Here is a 14,965-nt window from a genome sequence, read left to right as displayed (position 1 = left end):
TCCTCTTGCATGCATAGTGATTTCTGAAATGATTGACTAATCCCCGAAAAGCTTCGAGTGTGGCCATACTTGTATATGATCTAACCCTTTTCATATTTGAACTTAGTAAGTCCCAGCATGGGGAGCTGTGTTATATGCTTGTAGTGTAGGATGTCCATCACTATAGGATGTACTGTTGTATCTTTTTCTTCCAAATCTTTTTAAATAATATTAGCTGCCATACCTTCCACAATATGTGATTGCATATAACTGTATTCCGTCAAATTCACAGGTAAGGATGGTTACTGGTGACAACTTACAAACTGCAAGGGCAATAGCTTTGGAATGTGGGATACTTAGATCTGATGCTGATGCAACTGAGCCAAATCTGATTGAAGGAAAGAGGTTTAGAGCTATGTCTGATGAGGAAAGAAAGAACGTGGCAGATAAAATATCGGTATGGAATGAAACTAGATTGTTTTTAGTCGTTCAACAAAGCTCTTCCTCACTTTAAATTCAACACCATGTCTAGGTTATGGGAAGATCGTCGCCCAATGACAAACTCTTGCTTGTTCAAGCACTAAGGAGCAATGGCCATGTTGTTGCTGTAACTGGAGATGGTACTAATGATGCTCCTGCATTACACGAGGTGCTCTTCTTGGCTGGTTGAGAAAGTACTTATGTGATTATAGAAAACATGAGGTCTGCTAGGTGTATTTTTTCTTTCTGAATCATTTTATCCTGTTTGCTGTTCCTTCGGCCCGAGGATTTTCCTTCTGTTGCTATGTGGTAATTTGCCGGACCTGTGATATTTGAAGTCTCTGCTCTAGTTACTTGTGGTGATACACACACATAGGGCCTTGGGATGAATATCTAAAATGCATTTATCGTGGCTGGATACGTCAGTTGCCCACTTAATTCGTTCTGTTTTTTTTTGTTGATCAAACGTTCTTGTCTGCTCTCTGTGATTCTTTCATGGGATAGCAGTTTTACCTTCAAAACTAACCACCATAGTTGCTAATAAAATTTCCTTCATTGCTGTCTTGTAGGCTGATATTGGTCTTGCTATGGGAATTGCTGGAACTGAAGTCGCCAAAGAAAGTTCAGATATCATCATACTGGATGACAATTTTGCTTCTGTTGTGAAGGTTAGTTTATCAAGGAAGTTATCAGGCTTTTTTCTAGAGTAAAACTGTAAAAGATTAACTTGACTCTCATGTTTGACTAAACTGCTTTGAAGGTATACCGAAGAGTCGTGTTTATATAGTTTGAACCTAAAACAAGATGCTGCTAAGGATAAGTTTACTTTATGACAGAAGTGCTAGTCATCTCTTACTTTATGAGAACTTCCCCTAAATGTTTTAGTGTTACCAAGTTCCCGATTTCAGAATGCATGTTTTCTCTATGAAAATTTAAAGTGCCTTCAGCAGTTCTGAAGTCAAATCTATTTTAGCTGATGTATTCTGCAAAACCATTTGTATTTTTTTCTATTAGCTTTGATTGAAGTTCTAAATTTTCAAACCAGTTCGCGGTATAATTATTTCTATTGTTTTTATCTCACCAAATGCAGGTTGTCCGATGGGGCAGATCCGTGTATGCTAACATCCAGAAATTCATCCAGTTTCAGCTCACTGTTAACGTTGCTGCTCTTATAATTAATGTTGTTGCTGCGGTTACTGCTGGTGATGTCCCATTGAATGCTGTTCAGGTTTTGTTTATCTGCCCTTATATCATCGATCAGTGTGATTAGCAAATGCACTCCTAGTGTTCTACATTACATTCTGATGTTGATCCTTGACGTTTTCCCGTTCACCTGTGCAGCTACTTTGGGTAAACCTTATTATGGACACCTTGGGGGCGCTTGCACTGGCCACAGAACCACCAACTGATCACCTTATGCACCGAGAACCTGTTGGTCGAAGGTTAGTTTGTAGATTAATCTTCTGAAAAAAGTAGCTTGCTTCAACATTTTAATTGCAAGGATATTGTGTTTGTGACGTCAAGTTACTTTAGCTTGACTCTCTACTTTTATCTGCCTATTTGTAGTATTACAGATGAGCTAGGTTTTTAAAGATAACTAATCTGTCGTGTGGCTCTGCACTTGGTTTCCTATTAGGAAGCCTTTATGCACGATGGTTTGTTGGAATTTCTTCTTTTGCATAAATGTTGGAAGAAGATTTGTATGAGTGATGTGTGAGTGATGTGACCTAGTGGCCTACCATGTTGCTTCATTAAAAAATTAAGTGGACTCAAGCCTTGAGACTAGGGTTCAAATCGAACAAAGACAAAAAATACTAGGTGGTTGCAGTGTTACCTGGTACCTCTGCCGGTGGGAGGTAAGAGATAGCAGTTATCCGATGGAATAGTTGGGGTGCGCACAATCTGGCCTGCCCATCAATGTTATAATATAATCGTTCTACTCTTATCCATATTTTGTTATCGCACCATGCCTATTTAGATTTTGGATGCTGCCCATATATTAAATAGCATGACCTATTTAACATCTGGCCCTATGATGTGCTGAAATGAGCGAAAACCTCCCTAAAGGAAAACCATTCTTCCTTGCTCAAAAAAAAAAGGAAAACCATTCTTCTGCATATTCTTGTTGCAGTGGGTTTAAATAATCTCACTACATTCTCAACATTCATGTGATTATAGTGTAAGCTGGATTCTATACATTTCCGACTCTTTCCACTTGTGTTACTATATTGTAGGGACTTCTATAATTCTCAAATACCTTCAGCCATTCATTTTAATGCTTTGGTACTTTTTTTGGATAACGATGGTGGTCTGGCAAGCTTGCACACACTTTGACTAGTTCCCATGGGATACATGCTACCTCCCACCAGCAACAATTACTTTGTCCACTAAGGCTAAGAGGGCAGAAGGGAAGAAATCACCCAGTGCTTTTGTCTCCGCTGGATTTTAACTTGAGACCTCATGATTCTCCTCCTACTTTAATTTTCACCATTAGGACGCTTCATGCTTTGGTACTTTTGTACATCCATCTTGTATTAAACACGTCTAGTGGTGAAACTATTTTGCAACTCCAGGCAATGATTTTCCAATCGGATCAACTTATTTTCAGCTTCTTTCTTTATTACTAGCTGATGTTCCTATAGTTATAATGTTTCACGGGCGCATGATCAATTGATTGTTTTGTTTAATTCTATCTCAGGGAACCTCTAGTCACCAATATCATGTGGAGAAACCTATTAATACAGGTAAAATAAATTTAACAGCGATGTTCCAAGATTAGAAACATTTTTTCTATATTTTTTGAGGTTTATTTTTTGAGGTTAATACTCCTGGTTGAACATCTGCAGGCTCTGTATCAAGTTTCAGTTCTCCTGGTTCTCAATTTCCGAGGTAAACAAATTCTGCATTTGGATCATGAGACGAGCGCTCGGGCTATTGAAGTGAAGAACACCTTGATTTTCAACGCTTTTGTCTTCTGCCAAGTAAGAATATAACTGATAAAAACTATCCTATGATTGACTTTTGCACTCTCCATATTGTCTTTTTCCTTCCATGAGAAAGATTATCTATTGTGGGTACTTGGTGCAAACTCAAGCATGTCTGCTATCCCAGGATATTTGTCCTACTTATGCTTTTGGATTGTGGTTGTCCACTTTCTTAAGTCTAATATGTTTGAAACATCACTATAACTTTAGCCTCCGTTCTTCTCCACCTTGTTATAATTTTCTCCTTCATTCACCAATAAAAACATCAAAACATGTTCCATCTGTTTACTCGACAGATTTTAACAATTCATATTTTTCTACTCTTCCCTTATTAAATTAAAAGTGGGCGACCAAGTTTGGATGGACGGGGTATTTGATCTCTTCCCTTTTTAGGATGTTGGTTGTGTATTTAATCCCTGCTAATGACACTTAAAACCGCAGGTGTTCAATGAATTCAATGCTCGGAAGCCAGATGAGATGAATGTGTTCAAAGGAGTCCTCAAAAACCGTCTATTTGTTTCAATCGTCGGCCTCACAGTGGTGCTTCAGGTAATATACATCATCCCTATCCTTCTCTTTGGCACTGAACATCGACCTTTTTATAATAACATCTTTTTATTGCTTAGGTTATCATTATATTCTTCCTTGGAAAATTCACTTCTACTGTGAGATTGAGTTGGCAATTATGGCTAGTTTCCATTGTCATTGGAGTAATAAGGTCAGTCTGGTTTTCTCCTCTGCATTATAATTGATCTTTAATTTTTTCCGGTACTAAGTGAAGTTAGTTTTTGCTCAACAGCTGGCCCCTTGCTGTTCTTGGCAAGTTGATACCTGTCCCTGAGAAGCCATTTAGTGAATATTTTTCCAAGAAATTACCAAAACGAAGAAATCGACAGGAGTGTTCATAGACATCTACACATACACAAAACTTAACTAACCAAAAGTATGCCGTGCTTTGTGAGAGTGGTGTTTCTTTCGCTGCTGTACAGGAATATGCCGCTAATATTTCATTTTGTGGATGTAGTAGAATCAGTATAATTATATATCTTGAATATGCGTCTTTTAAGTTTTGGGGATGCAGTCAACCTTTTGCAGCAGATGTTAGTTTTCCTGCAACTCTTTTCTACTCTCATGTTCTTGTCGAGGAAGCCGTTTTGTGCTCTTCATATAAAGATGGAACTTCTTCATTACCGCTTTGTATTACTTAAAAATTTTCCTTGTGCTAATGCCATTTGTATGTGCACTGTTGATTAAAACATTATTTTGCCTCTGCAATGAGAAGGTGGAGATGTTTTTCGCCAATTTTGATAGTGGCGATTACACAGTACACATCATTTCTGTTTATTGTTATTCCACTGAAATAGTGTTAGGTGATTAAAACATCGGTTGTGCTGCTATGATGTAGATGTATATAGTACAGGCTTCGTTATTGTCTCCAAAGTTGTTTTATGGATTTCGAGTCGGGAATAGTTTTGTGGCTTATTTCTTTTTTCGTTCATGTCGAATGAACGATGTAATGTGCAGTCACTCTTAAGGCAGTAGGATGTTTAGTATAGGGCTATGCCGAGCTTTCAAAGGCCATTGGGCAGAATGAACGATGTAATGTGCAGTCACTCTTAAGGCAGTAGGATGTTTAGTATAGGATCATGTCGAGCTTTCAAAGGCCATTGGGGAGGGAGAATGAACGATGTAATGTGCAGTCACTCTTAAGGCAGTAGGATGTTTAGTATAGGATCATGTCGAGCTTTCAAAGGCCATTGGGGAGGGAGAATGAACGATGTAATGTGCAAGATGTATAGTATAAGGTCCTCTATTTTGCCTCCAAAGTCCTTTATGGATTTCTAGGGTTTGTTTCTCTGTTCTTTCATGTCGAGCTTTCAAAATGCCACCGGGGAAGGAAAATGAACGATGTAACGTGCACTCGTCACAAGGCTGTGGTTTATTTCTTTATTCTTTCATGTCAAAAGTCATTGGAGAGGAAGAATTGATTGATTTAATGTATAGTCGTCATGGGGCTCCACGATGTGTAGTTGGGGCCCTCTATAGTCTCCAAAGTCCTTTATGGATTTCTAGTTGGGAACAATATCGTGATTTAGTTGTTTATTATTTCATATCGAGCTTTCAAAAGCCATTAGGAAGGGAGAATGAACGATGTGATGTGTAGTAGTCATAAGGCTCCATGATGTACAGTGTGGGCCCTTATATTTTGTCTCTAAAGTCTTTGATGGATTTCAAGTTAGGGTATAGTGTTAGACCATAGTCTACTCTTTCATGTCGAGCTTTCAAAAGCCATTGAAAAGGAGGAATGAATGATGTAATGTGTAGTTCCAAGGGAGCACGACGTATAGTATTGGGCCCCCTATTTTGCCTCCCATGTTTGGGAATAGTGTTGTGACTTATTTCTTTGTTCTTCCTTGTCGAGCTTTCAAAAGCCACTTGAGAGGGAGAATGAACGATTTGAGCAAAAAAGCCAATTGATTCGGTTTTCTCGAAATCAACGAGTGGACTTGAAACCATAGATCCATTAGACAAGAATCCTACATCTTACCCACCCAGTGTTGTTCTGATTGAATTTCAAACTCCTCAAAGCTTGTTATTTATAAAACATTACATGTTGTAGCAAGTGATGAGGAATTAAACAACTATAACATAACCCCATTTACAGTACAATTGCTGTCAATATAACATGAAAAATTTCTGGAAATCTCACAACATACATCAATCTGAAAGGTTTTCATATAGAAGGCTGTGAAAATGATGCATAGCCTTCTCAACTTGTGGCGCGTAGCGGCCAGAGCAGTAAGCCGGTGATTCAAGCCCTCTTTGAACACCTTCACATAACTTTATATCCTCCATCTGTTCATTGTAATCAGCAACGTTATAATGAGTGAGCGCGTATGAAAACATACAAAAATTGTATCGTATATATGCAATTGATGTGACGATCAAATCATGCACGTTTTTACTGTACCTGTACTGTCTCACTATCCTTGAGACTCTGGGCAATAAAACTCTCATCACCCTGTGAACAGAGAAGATGAAATTGCTCAAACTAATACATTTATCGTTGAGATAAGAAAAACAAACGTTTACCTTGACAGATGAATCAAGAAAGTAGTCGAATATCACTAGACATTTCCGAGGCCCTTGAGGCAGTACGAGATTCGTGTCCATCCAAGGACCGTACCTAAATTCTCCTCGTGAAGTTTAAAGAGTTCAGTTTTACAAGTGTTGCAGGTCATGAGGTTTATCTATATGTTAATGAAGCACAAACCTATTGATCATGAAGTTGGGATACACAAATGCATATAAAGCTTTTGATCCAAGTCGATCAAAATCTTGGTCCTTCCCCGAACTACCAGTTTCACATCGTTGGATGCTGACTTTCTCAAATATCTGATTCATTATTAGGAGTTAAATGCAACGATAGAATTAAACGTTAACCATATAGAATGACAAAGCTGACGTTGGACATACAGTGGTTGAGTACGAGTCAAGTGTCAGACCCGAAGCTAGACCTTTATGAGCGTATGGTACATGATAACCACCATCCAAATAATTGTCACAAAAGACCTGCAAGATAACATTCTGGTTTGGAAATTTGAATTGATTCAAGTTCGAAATTCTGGGATGAAACGCTAATCATCATAGTAAGAATAGAGACGTCAAAATACCTTTCTCGACAAGAGTTTACACTAAAATGCATAGCTAATAAAAGGAGAAAACATAAGGTGAGAACTAACCTTCCAGTTACAGTCAATGGCGTATTCACGTCTGCATAAAAAGCTCAATGAAGCATCCACTCCACCATCGGCCAAGATTTGGGATGAACTACCCAACCATTCGTTTCCAACCAAGTCAAAATCGGATTCTTGTTCAGGCAAAACTCCGTTTTCGAAATTGAGAAGTATGAATGGTCCCCATACAGCTACTCTCATTGGGATTAGTCCCATTTCCTATCCTTCATATAGAAAAATATAGAAGATCAAATCAGCCCGACATTATACATAACGACTATGAACTGAGAATATAACATATAATTTATTACATACATTCACTTTGAAGTTCTTGATTCCTGTTATTCGTGTTGCCTTTAGAAGTGCGCCATCCAATCCATAAGTCCATCCCTGCGAAAGGAGTATCAGAAACAACCTTTCTACCTTCACAAGGTATTAAGGGGTAAGATTACATACATAACACCCTCCCGAGACCCCATTTGTGGGATTAGAGTGGGTATGTTATTGTTGTAACCTTGATATCTACTTTACTCAGATCATACATTGAACGACATCGGATTTAAAAGAATAGGTCTTAAATTTTCTGTTAAATAATATCACAAGACAACAATACAAACTCATATACTCTAATAATTAGCATATCTTTTGTAATAGGATTGACTGTAGTACCGTATTTCATTTGCAAGCTTAACACATGAAGGACCTCGCAAAGTCGAAACTCTTAATTTTTACTTGCTGTATTAAATGGTAAATGAACTTATACATGCTGGTCGTACCAGTAACCAAAATGCGGTGCAAGCAAAACAATATTGGCTGTAAATCTGAACTCGTTTTACCCCAATAGTCTCTTCTTCTAGTAAATGACATTACATGATGACTAGTGGAGTAGAACGAGTTTAGATTTACAGCCAATATCTGCTAGTTCACTCACATTTTCTGAAGCAAGGAAAACGGAATCAGCTAAAAGGATCAAGATAGCTCTAAAACTGAGTAATAAAAAGCTTACATGGTATGGACAAACAAAGCAAGAGCTTTTCCCACTTCCTGAGGCAAGAAGAGAGGCATGATGCCGACAAACATTGTGAAAAGCATGTATTTTTCCACCATCATCTCGACATACAACATACTCGACATTCCCCAATCTGTATTTCAACGATTAGCTACTTGAACAAAACAAATAAGGCAATATAAGTTCACCTCAAGAATAACACGAACGAGAGTTTGCACCTTCCAGTAAAATATTGCCTAGGCTCTTTGATCTGTTCAGTGTATCCTGAAATTGCAGAAAATTCACAAAATCAGAGAGCAGAATAACACTCAATACTCTCTTTTTACATGTCCTGTTGTCAATACACCTACCACATAGTTGAAGCTTAGGAGGTAGATTTCTCTCAAGCCGCTTGGTATGTCCTCATATGTTCGAGGACATGGTTTTTAATACTTTGTTATAGACTATAAGTTTATTTTGATGCAAGTGTTGTGACACTATAATAACTATGTGTGTTTAAGATTGCTTACGATGAGACTTAGTTTTTCGTTCCCCGTTATCAGGTGTCTTACCATCGCGTCTAAGATATAGCAGATTGCACTCAAATATGCCTTAAAAGAGCTCTCGTAACAGTATACACAAAACACTTCAACAACGTTACACTAAATTTTTCTCTATTCCCATCACAGAAATACACTTACAAACGAAAAATTACACAAACACAAAGAAAAAGAACACACACACCAACAACAAGTATTACCTTCCCTCCCATGTATAATAGTACTCTCTCCGTTACAATTTGTTTGTCAAGTTTAACACTTTTGAATTTTGTGGCCTTAAACTAGATAGGTAGAATGTATCAAAAATGTCTTATAATCTTATAATCGTAAACATGACACACGAAAAATTATAATTAAAGAGCTGCTAAGAATAAATACTATCCAAAGTATCAATTTTCAAACAAAAATTAAGACAAAGCAAGAACAAAATACTATCCAAAGTATCAATCTTTACACAAAATTTCAAAGATATTGTCCGTCCAACCATAGTTATTCACTATTGACTTCGACACAGTAATTGATAACTGAGTAATTTTATCAAATCATTCGTATTAAATACAAGTCATCTAAATAGCAAGGGTAAAATAGACCTTAACATGTTAAATTACTCATTGATTTTATAAATTAATTCGACATATCGAAATAATATACTGAACAAGTAAAAATGAACCGTAAGAAAAGATGTCATACCAACAGATTGCCAGCCTTTGAAGAAGACTTGATTGAGTTCATGAGTGTAAAAACAAGAATCAGTATACCAAGAACTTGGTGGGGTGATGGCTTCTTCAATTGGGATTTTGGGATTAAATTCTAAAACCAATTTTTGATTATAATTACATGAAATTTTAAATGAAAAATGATGTTTTTTGGGTTTTACAGGACAAGTGAAAAATTGAATAGAAGATAATTTGTGTTTGTTGAATTGATGAAAAGAAGTGAATTTTTGTAGCACTACCATGTTTTTTTTTTTTTTGGATATGTTTTAGGCTCAAATTATTTGTGTATTTTGCAGGCCAAACAATAGTAACATGATCTTAAATTTTGCTACTGATTTGAGATTTTTATTATTGAAATATGAAAAGATAATATACTAGTTTTAGTCCTTTAGCTTAAGGACAAAATTAGTTTAATATGCGAAAATTATTGGATTACCCTTTAATTTTGTCATTTCGAAACTTGACTTTTATATATGATTATACAAATTAATCATATATATTCTTTTCTTCTACCAAAAGTGAAAATATAAAAAAATTAAATTATGTAGAAGTCGAGGAGTGTTAATGTATAATATATGTACATAAATATATTTTTGGACAAAGGACAAAAATCACATATTTTTAAGGTAAAGTTATTTTTTGTCCTTTATAAATTTATGATTACAGAATTCCTCAAACTGATACAATAATATAAATGCTGATAAATTAATCTGAAGTGCGAGATACATTAATAGTTAAGTAAGATACATAATATTTTACACAAGATACACAAATCTAATGTATATTTTATACATGATACATTAATTTAACACGCAAAATATACTAATCTGATGCGCGAAGGGATGTTGATCCACACCTTTCAATTGTATCAATTGTATGTGGCTCCGTCACTAGTCAGACAGTGGTAATTCAACAGAGAAGAAGAGGTCAAGCTTTGAAAAAAGTAATATTAAATATAAACGATACGTATAGTACAATTCAAATTCAATATTATATATTATTATAAATTCGATGGTTGTTATATTTTCACAAATATAATACATTTTTTAACAACGCAAAATAATTTAAATAGTATCTGAATGTTTGAAATTAATTGAATGAATTTCAAACCCTTTTTATGTTCTCTTCTTTTCTTTCATTTATTTTTTTATGCTAAATAACACTATTATTCTTTTTCATTTCCGCAATTTTGATTTTATAATACTCGAGTAAACACAAAGAGTTGTGTCTTTTAACGGATGTAATAATTAAGATTATGGTGAAGAACGAAATCTTTTTCTGGATATAAATAAATCAAAAATGAAGGATGAAAAGAACACTATAACACTTGATTGACATACTCCCGAACACACAAGTATGGTCAAGAATGAAATTTTCTTCTGGATATAAGTACATCAAAAAGGAAGAATAAAAAGAGCTCTATAGCACGTGATTGCCACACTCCCGAACACACAAGTATGGTCAAGAACGAAATTCTCTTCTGGATATAAATAAATCAAAAAAGAAAGGATGAAAAGAGCACTATAGCACGTGATTGTCAATACTCCCAAACACACAAGAACAAAATTCTCTTCTGGATACAAATGAATCAAAAAGGAAGGATGAAAAGGGCACTATAGCTCGTGATTGTCATACTTCCAAACACATAAACCTCGATAATTTTCAGATAATAGTATCTTATCAATGCAAAGAAGTAGATCAATTAGAAAGACTTTCATATAAAAGGCTGTGAAAATGATGCACGGCCTTCTCAACTTGTGGCACATAACGGCCAGAGCAGTATGCAGGTGATTCAAGGCCTCTTTGAACACCTTCACATAACTTCATATCCTCAATCTGTCAAATGTAATGAGCTTTACGCGTATGAATACGTACATACAGATTACATATACGCGAGAAATGTACGTGTCAATGACAAAAGTTGAAACTGTACCTGCACTGTCTCACTATCCTCGAGACTCTGTGCGATAAAACTCTCATCACTCTGTTAAGCAAAGAAGATGAAATTTACTATCTTAAAGAGTAAGATAGCATATATTGTGTACTATGTTTACGTACCTTGTGAGATGAATCAAGAAAGTAGTCGAATATCACTAGACATTTTCGAGGTCCTTGAGGCAGTACAAGATTCGTGTCCATCCAAGGACCATACCTACTTATTATGAAGTTGGGATACACGAATGCATATAACGCTGGTTTTGATCCAATTCGATCAAAATCTAGGTCGTTTTCTGCATCACATCGTTGGATGCTGACTTTCTCAAGTATCTGATTCATTAGTAGGAGGAGTAAACGTTTAAAGCGGATATTGGAATAAGATGATTTCATTTCAAATGACAAAGATGGTGTTAGGCATACAGTGGTGGAGTAGGAGTCGAGTTTCAAAACCGAAGCATAGCTTTTATGAACATACGGTACATGATAACCACCATCCAAGTAGTTGTCACAGTAGACCTGCAATAGAACAGACTTGTCTGAAACTTTAGAATTGATTCAAGTTCGAAAGTTTAGCTGAGCGTATCATCATTATCAGTAATCGATGAGATAGTAAAATGCTTTTTTACCAAGCCGAAGATTAGAAAAGAACTAACCTTCCAGTTACACTCAACGGTGTATTCACGTCTGCATAGAAAACTCAATGAAGAATCTACTCCACCATCAGTCAAGATTTGGGATGAATTACCTAGCCATTCATTTCCAACCAAGTCAAAATCAGCTTCATTTTCGGGCAAAACTCCATTTTCGAAGTTGAGAAGTATGAATGGTCCCCATACAGCTACTCTCACTGGGACTAGTCCCATCTCCTATCCTTCATACAGAAATATATAGAAGATCAAAACACCTTAACGTTTTACGTATAGACAATGAACGAAGAATGTGGTTATATAACATATATTTATAATACATTCACTCTGAAGTTCTTGATTCCTGTTATTCGAGTTGCCTTTTGAAGTGCTCCATCCAATCCATACGTCCATCCCTACGATAAAAATGAAGCATAACGGATGGTACTTCCTCCTCTATATCAACGAGGCTAATGTCGAAGTACATAAAGGATCAAGAAAGCTCGAAAACTGAGTGTAATGAAAAACTTACATGGTATGGACAAACAAAGCAAGATTTTTTCCCACTTGCTGAAGCAAGAGGAGAGGCACGATGGCGACATACATTATGAAAAGCACGTATGTTTCCAGCATCATCTCGACATACAACATACTCAACGTTTCCCAATCTGTATTTCAACGATTAGCTACTTGAACAGAACAGATAGGCATCTAAGTACATATCAAGAATAACACGAACGAGGCATTTAAGTGATGAAAGCTTTGGATATGAATCACTTGCAACTCACATATATCAATGAGTATAATCTAATGAAATTGTGTCATATCAGTACCTTCCAGTGAAATATTGCCCGGGATCTTTGATCTGTCCAGCGTAGCCTGAAATTGAAGAAAATTCACATTCGTAGAACAGAATAGCTATATTACAAGACTGAAATACCAACATCTATGCCAACTACAGTGATTTTTCCACCCTATACGTAAACCTTATCACTACCTCATTGAGGTAGATCTATTTGACGAAACACCACTTGCCTCAAGAGCAGCAAATTCAAGTACAAAGAATAAGAAAATAGTATAGAAAACATAATAGCAACTAGCAAACAAAATAATGCAAAGCTTACGAGAAACTAACAATGATCCAAACAGAATGTAAATGGTAACGATAATAGATATCAAAAGCGAAAAGTACAATAACATGGAAATGCTACAGTATACTAATAAATCTAATAATTACAGTTCAAAAAACTGAAGGATAGAGAAAAAACACACACACACAGATTCAGGAAAATCATGAAAATACTATCCAAAGTATTAATCTTTACACAAAATAATGCAAAGATTACGAGAAACAATACGATCCAGCCAAACATTGTATCTACCATACCATACAATACAATAGAGTATAATACAATACAGTACATTGATGAAACAATGAGTAACAATGATCCAAACAGAGTATAGATGGTAACGATAATAGATATCAAAAGTGAAAAGTACAATAACATGGAAATGCTACAGTATACTAATAAATCTAATAAAAAACACACACACATAGATTCAGGAAAATCAAGAAAATACTATCCAAAGATATTAATCTTTGAACAAAAAAGTAATGTTATACCAACAGATTGCCAGCCTTTGAAGAAGACTTGATTGAGTTCATGAGTGTAAAAACAAGAATCAGTGTACCAAGAACTTGGTGGGGTGATAGCTTCTTCAATAGGGATTTTGGGATCAAATTCTAAAACCAATTTTTGATTATAATTACATGAGATTTGAGATGAATGATAATGTCTTTTGGTTTTTACAGAACAAGTGAAAATGTGAATCTTTAGTGGAGTTATTTTTATGGATTGAATGAAGGAACTCAAGTTCTGCACCATTGCCATGATACAAATGAATGAAAAATGTTGTCACTACTACCTATCTAAATAAAAGATTGTAATTCACAAAACGTAAGTCCTAAAATTTGAGGCGTAAGCTTTGAGTATAAAAATGTAAGTTATGGGCGTAAAAATGTACGTCGAGGCATTTTAAATTTACTTTTTCATTTTCTTTTGCTTTTGAATTTTATTATCGATATAACGATATTTTTCAAATAATAATTATAATATTTTTTTCTTTGTTATTGATTATTAATACTTGTCTCAAATAAAAATTATAAATCATTAAAATATTTACTTTTACTTATTTTAGTATTAAAACTATAACACGCCTCGCCCTATACTGTATAAAAGGCCTCGCCTTTTAAAACAATGGTTGTTTGATCAAATATATTAAATATTTTGAATAATCAATTACTATGACTTATAATACTTTTTACGTAATTTATTAATATATAAATTTCATTTTAAAATATTTGAACTGTTAACTCTAGAAAACGAAATGTATCACGTGACACGGAGGGAGTAATTGGTTAAGATAAAATTATGAAGTGTTCCAAATTTCATATTGAAGGTGAGATAATTATTTTAAGATAACTATTTGTTTATAATTTAACGTATTTCGTATTTCTTTTTCAATGATATTTGACGATTAAGAAAATTTATGGAAAACTTAAAGCGTCCCACGATTTTCTTGTTTACGTTCCTCTCTTAATTTGTTTCCAAAATTACGAGTCCATCTCATTCTAATATATGAATTGATTGAATGATAATTTTTATATTATAAAAAAAATATTATTTTGAAAACATTTCGAATCATTTTGAGTCAGAAAGATTTGATAGCGTTTTTCGAGGTGTGACTAGGAGAGAATATCATAATTAGAGTTTCAAATAAAATGACTAAAATTGTTAATATGAGCTCGACTATTTTATTCGAGCTAATTTACACATGTTTTGAAACTTGACGGACTAGGTTGAGCTGACCTATTTTTTTGTGGGTCAGAAAATGACCAGCTCAACTCATAAATATGTAAGCCTACGAGCTTTGTCGGGTTAATTCATTTTAAAAAA

General features: G+C 35.1%; 3 protein-coding genes and 1 non-coding gene across 14 annotated transcripts in view; 1 reads left to right on the top strand and 3 right to left on the bottom strand.

Moving 5' to 3' along the window:
- Nucleotides 1-4,699, top strand: part of ACA10 (auto-inhibited Ca2 -transporting ATPase 10) — a 29,544-nt gene extending 24,845 nt beyond the window's left edge. For 9 of the 10 annotated variants that reach the window (XM_069299783.1, XM_069299780.1, XM_069299782.1 and 6 more), the window contains 10 exons: nucleotides 272-436; nucleotides 512-628; nucleotides 1,029-1,127; nucleotides 1,550-1,687; nucleotides 1,801-1,901; nucleotides 3,158-3,203; nucleotides 3,306-3,440; nucleotides 3,885-3,992; nucleotides 4,070-4,161; nucleotides 4,243-4,699. In XM_069299783.1, the coding sequence (XP_069155884.1) occupies nucleotides 272-436; nucleotides 512-628; nucleotides 1,029-1,127; nucleotides 1,550-1,687; nucleotides 1,801-1,901; nucleotides 3,158-3,203; nucleotides 3,306-3,440; nucleotides 3,885-3,992; nucleotides 4,070-4,161; nucleotides 4,243-4,351 (1,110 nt within the window). In that variant the 3' untranslated portion in view covers nucleotides 4,352-4,699. 10 annotated transcript variants of the gene reach the window in all.
- A 1,311-nt stretch (nucleotides 4,700-6,010) lies between these two features.
- Nucleotides 6,011-9,856, bottom strand: LOC101249833 (choline monooxygenase, chloroplastic-like). Of its 2 annotated transcripts, none has more exons than XM_004242737.4 (10): nucleotides 9,419-9,856; nucleotides 8,408-8,453; nucleotides 8,187-8,322; nucleotides 7,496-7,570; nucleotides 7,187-7,399; nucleotides 6,921-7,016; nucleotides 6,718-6,839; nucleotides 6,537-6,630; nucleotides 6,415-6,465; nucleotides 6,011-6,299 (listed from the first exon to the last, which is right to left on the bottom strand). In XM_004242737.4, exons 1-10 carry the CDS (start codon nucleotides 9,684-9,686, stop codon nucleotides 6,162-6,164), a joined length of 1,239 nt encoding a protein of 412 aa, XP_004242785.2. In that variant the 5' UTR covers nucleotides 9,687-9,856; the 3' UTR covers nucleotides 6,011-6,161. The 2 variants fall into 2 exon arrangements, with proteins under 2 accessions (XP_004242785.2, XP_069142782.1); XM_069286681.1 differs by having other exon boundaries at nucleotides 6,921-7,031; nucleotides 9,419-9,788.
- On the bottom strand, nucleotides 7,983-8,101 carry MIR9473 (microRNA MIR9473). The gene is given in 1 exon segment (NR_130093.1): nucleotides 7,983-8,101. It is a non-coding gene; the product is annotated as a microRNA MIR9473 (primary transcript).
- Nucleotides 9,857-10,906: 1,050 nt separating the features above from the next.
- LOC101261534 (choline monooxygenase, chloroplastic-like) lies at nucleotides 10,907-14,007 on the bottom strand. Its single transcript, XM_004242986.5, has 9 exons — nucleotides 13,633-14,007; nucleotides 12,842-12,887; nucleotides 12,541-12,676; nucleotides 12,350-12,424; nucleotides 12,036-12,248; nucleotides 11,803-11,898; nucleotides 11,503-11,712; nucleotides 11,378-11,428; nucleotides 10,907-11,280 (listed from the first exon to the last, which is right to left on the bottom strand). Exons 1-9 carry the CDS (start codon nucleotides 13,898-13,900, stop codon nucleotides 11,143-11,145), a joined length of 1,233 nt encoding a protein of 410 aa, XP_004243034.2. The 5' UTR covers nucleotides 13,901-14,007; the 3' UTR covers nucleotides 10,907-11,142.
- Between the last annotated feature and the right edge of the window lie 958 nt (nucleotides 14,008-14,965).

The sequence above is a fragment of the Solanum lycopersicum genome, chromosome 7, assembly GCF_036512215.1.
Source record: "Solanum lycopersicum chromosome 7, SLM_r2.1".
NCBI classification, from domain to species: Eukaryota; Viridiplantae; Streptophyta; class Magnoliopsida; order Solanales; family Solanaceae; genus Solanum; species Solanum lycopersicum.
The sequence above is the reverse complement of the archived record's forward strand: the minus strand, read 5'-3'. Positions and strand labels throughout refer to the sequence as shown.

Excerpts from the sequence above, each read along its gene's own strand:
- LOC101249833 (XM_069286681.1), bottom strand. The coding sequence starts at position 9,686 with ATGGTAGTGCTACAAAAATTCACTTCTTTTCATCAATTCAACAAACAC. Across the intron at positions 6,840-6,920 it reads TTGACTCGTACTCAACCACT|ATATTTGAGAAAGTCAGCAT; the intron begins GTATGTCCAACG and ends ATAATGAATCAG. Across the intron at positions 6,300-6,414 it reads AGGATAGTGAGACAGTACAG|ATGGAGGATATAAAGTTATG; the intron begins GTACAGTAAAAA and ends TACAATGAACAG.
- LOC101261534 (XM_004242986.5), bottom strand. The coding sequence starts at position 13,900 with ATGGCAATGGTGCAGAACTTGAGTTCCTTCATTCAATCCATAAAAATA. Across the intron at positions 11,899-12,035 it reads CCGTTGAGTGTAACTGGAAG|GTCTACTGTGACAACTACTT; the intron begins GTTAGTTCTTTT and ends GTTCTATTGCAG. Across the intron at positions 11,281-11,377 it reads AGGATAGTGAGACAGTGCAG|ATTGAGGATATGAAGTTATG; the intron begins GTACAGTTTCAA and ends TACATTTGACAG.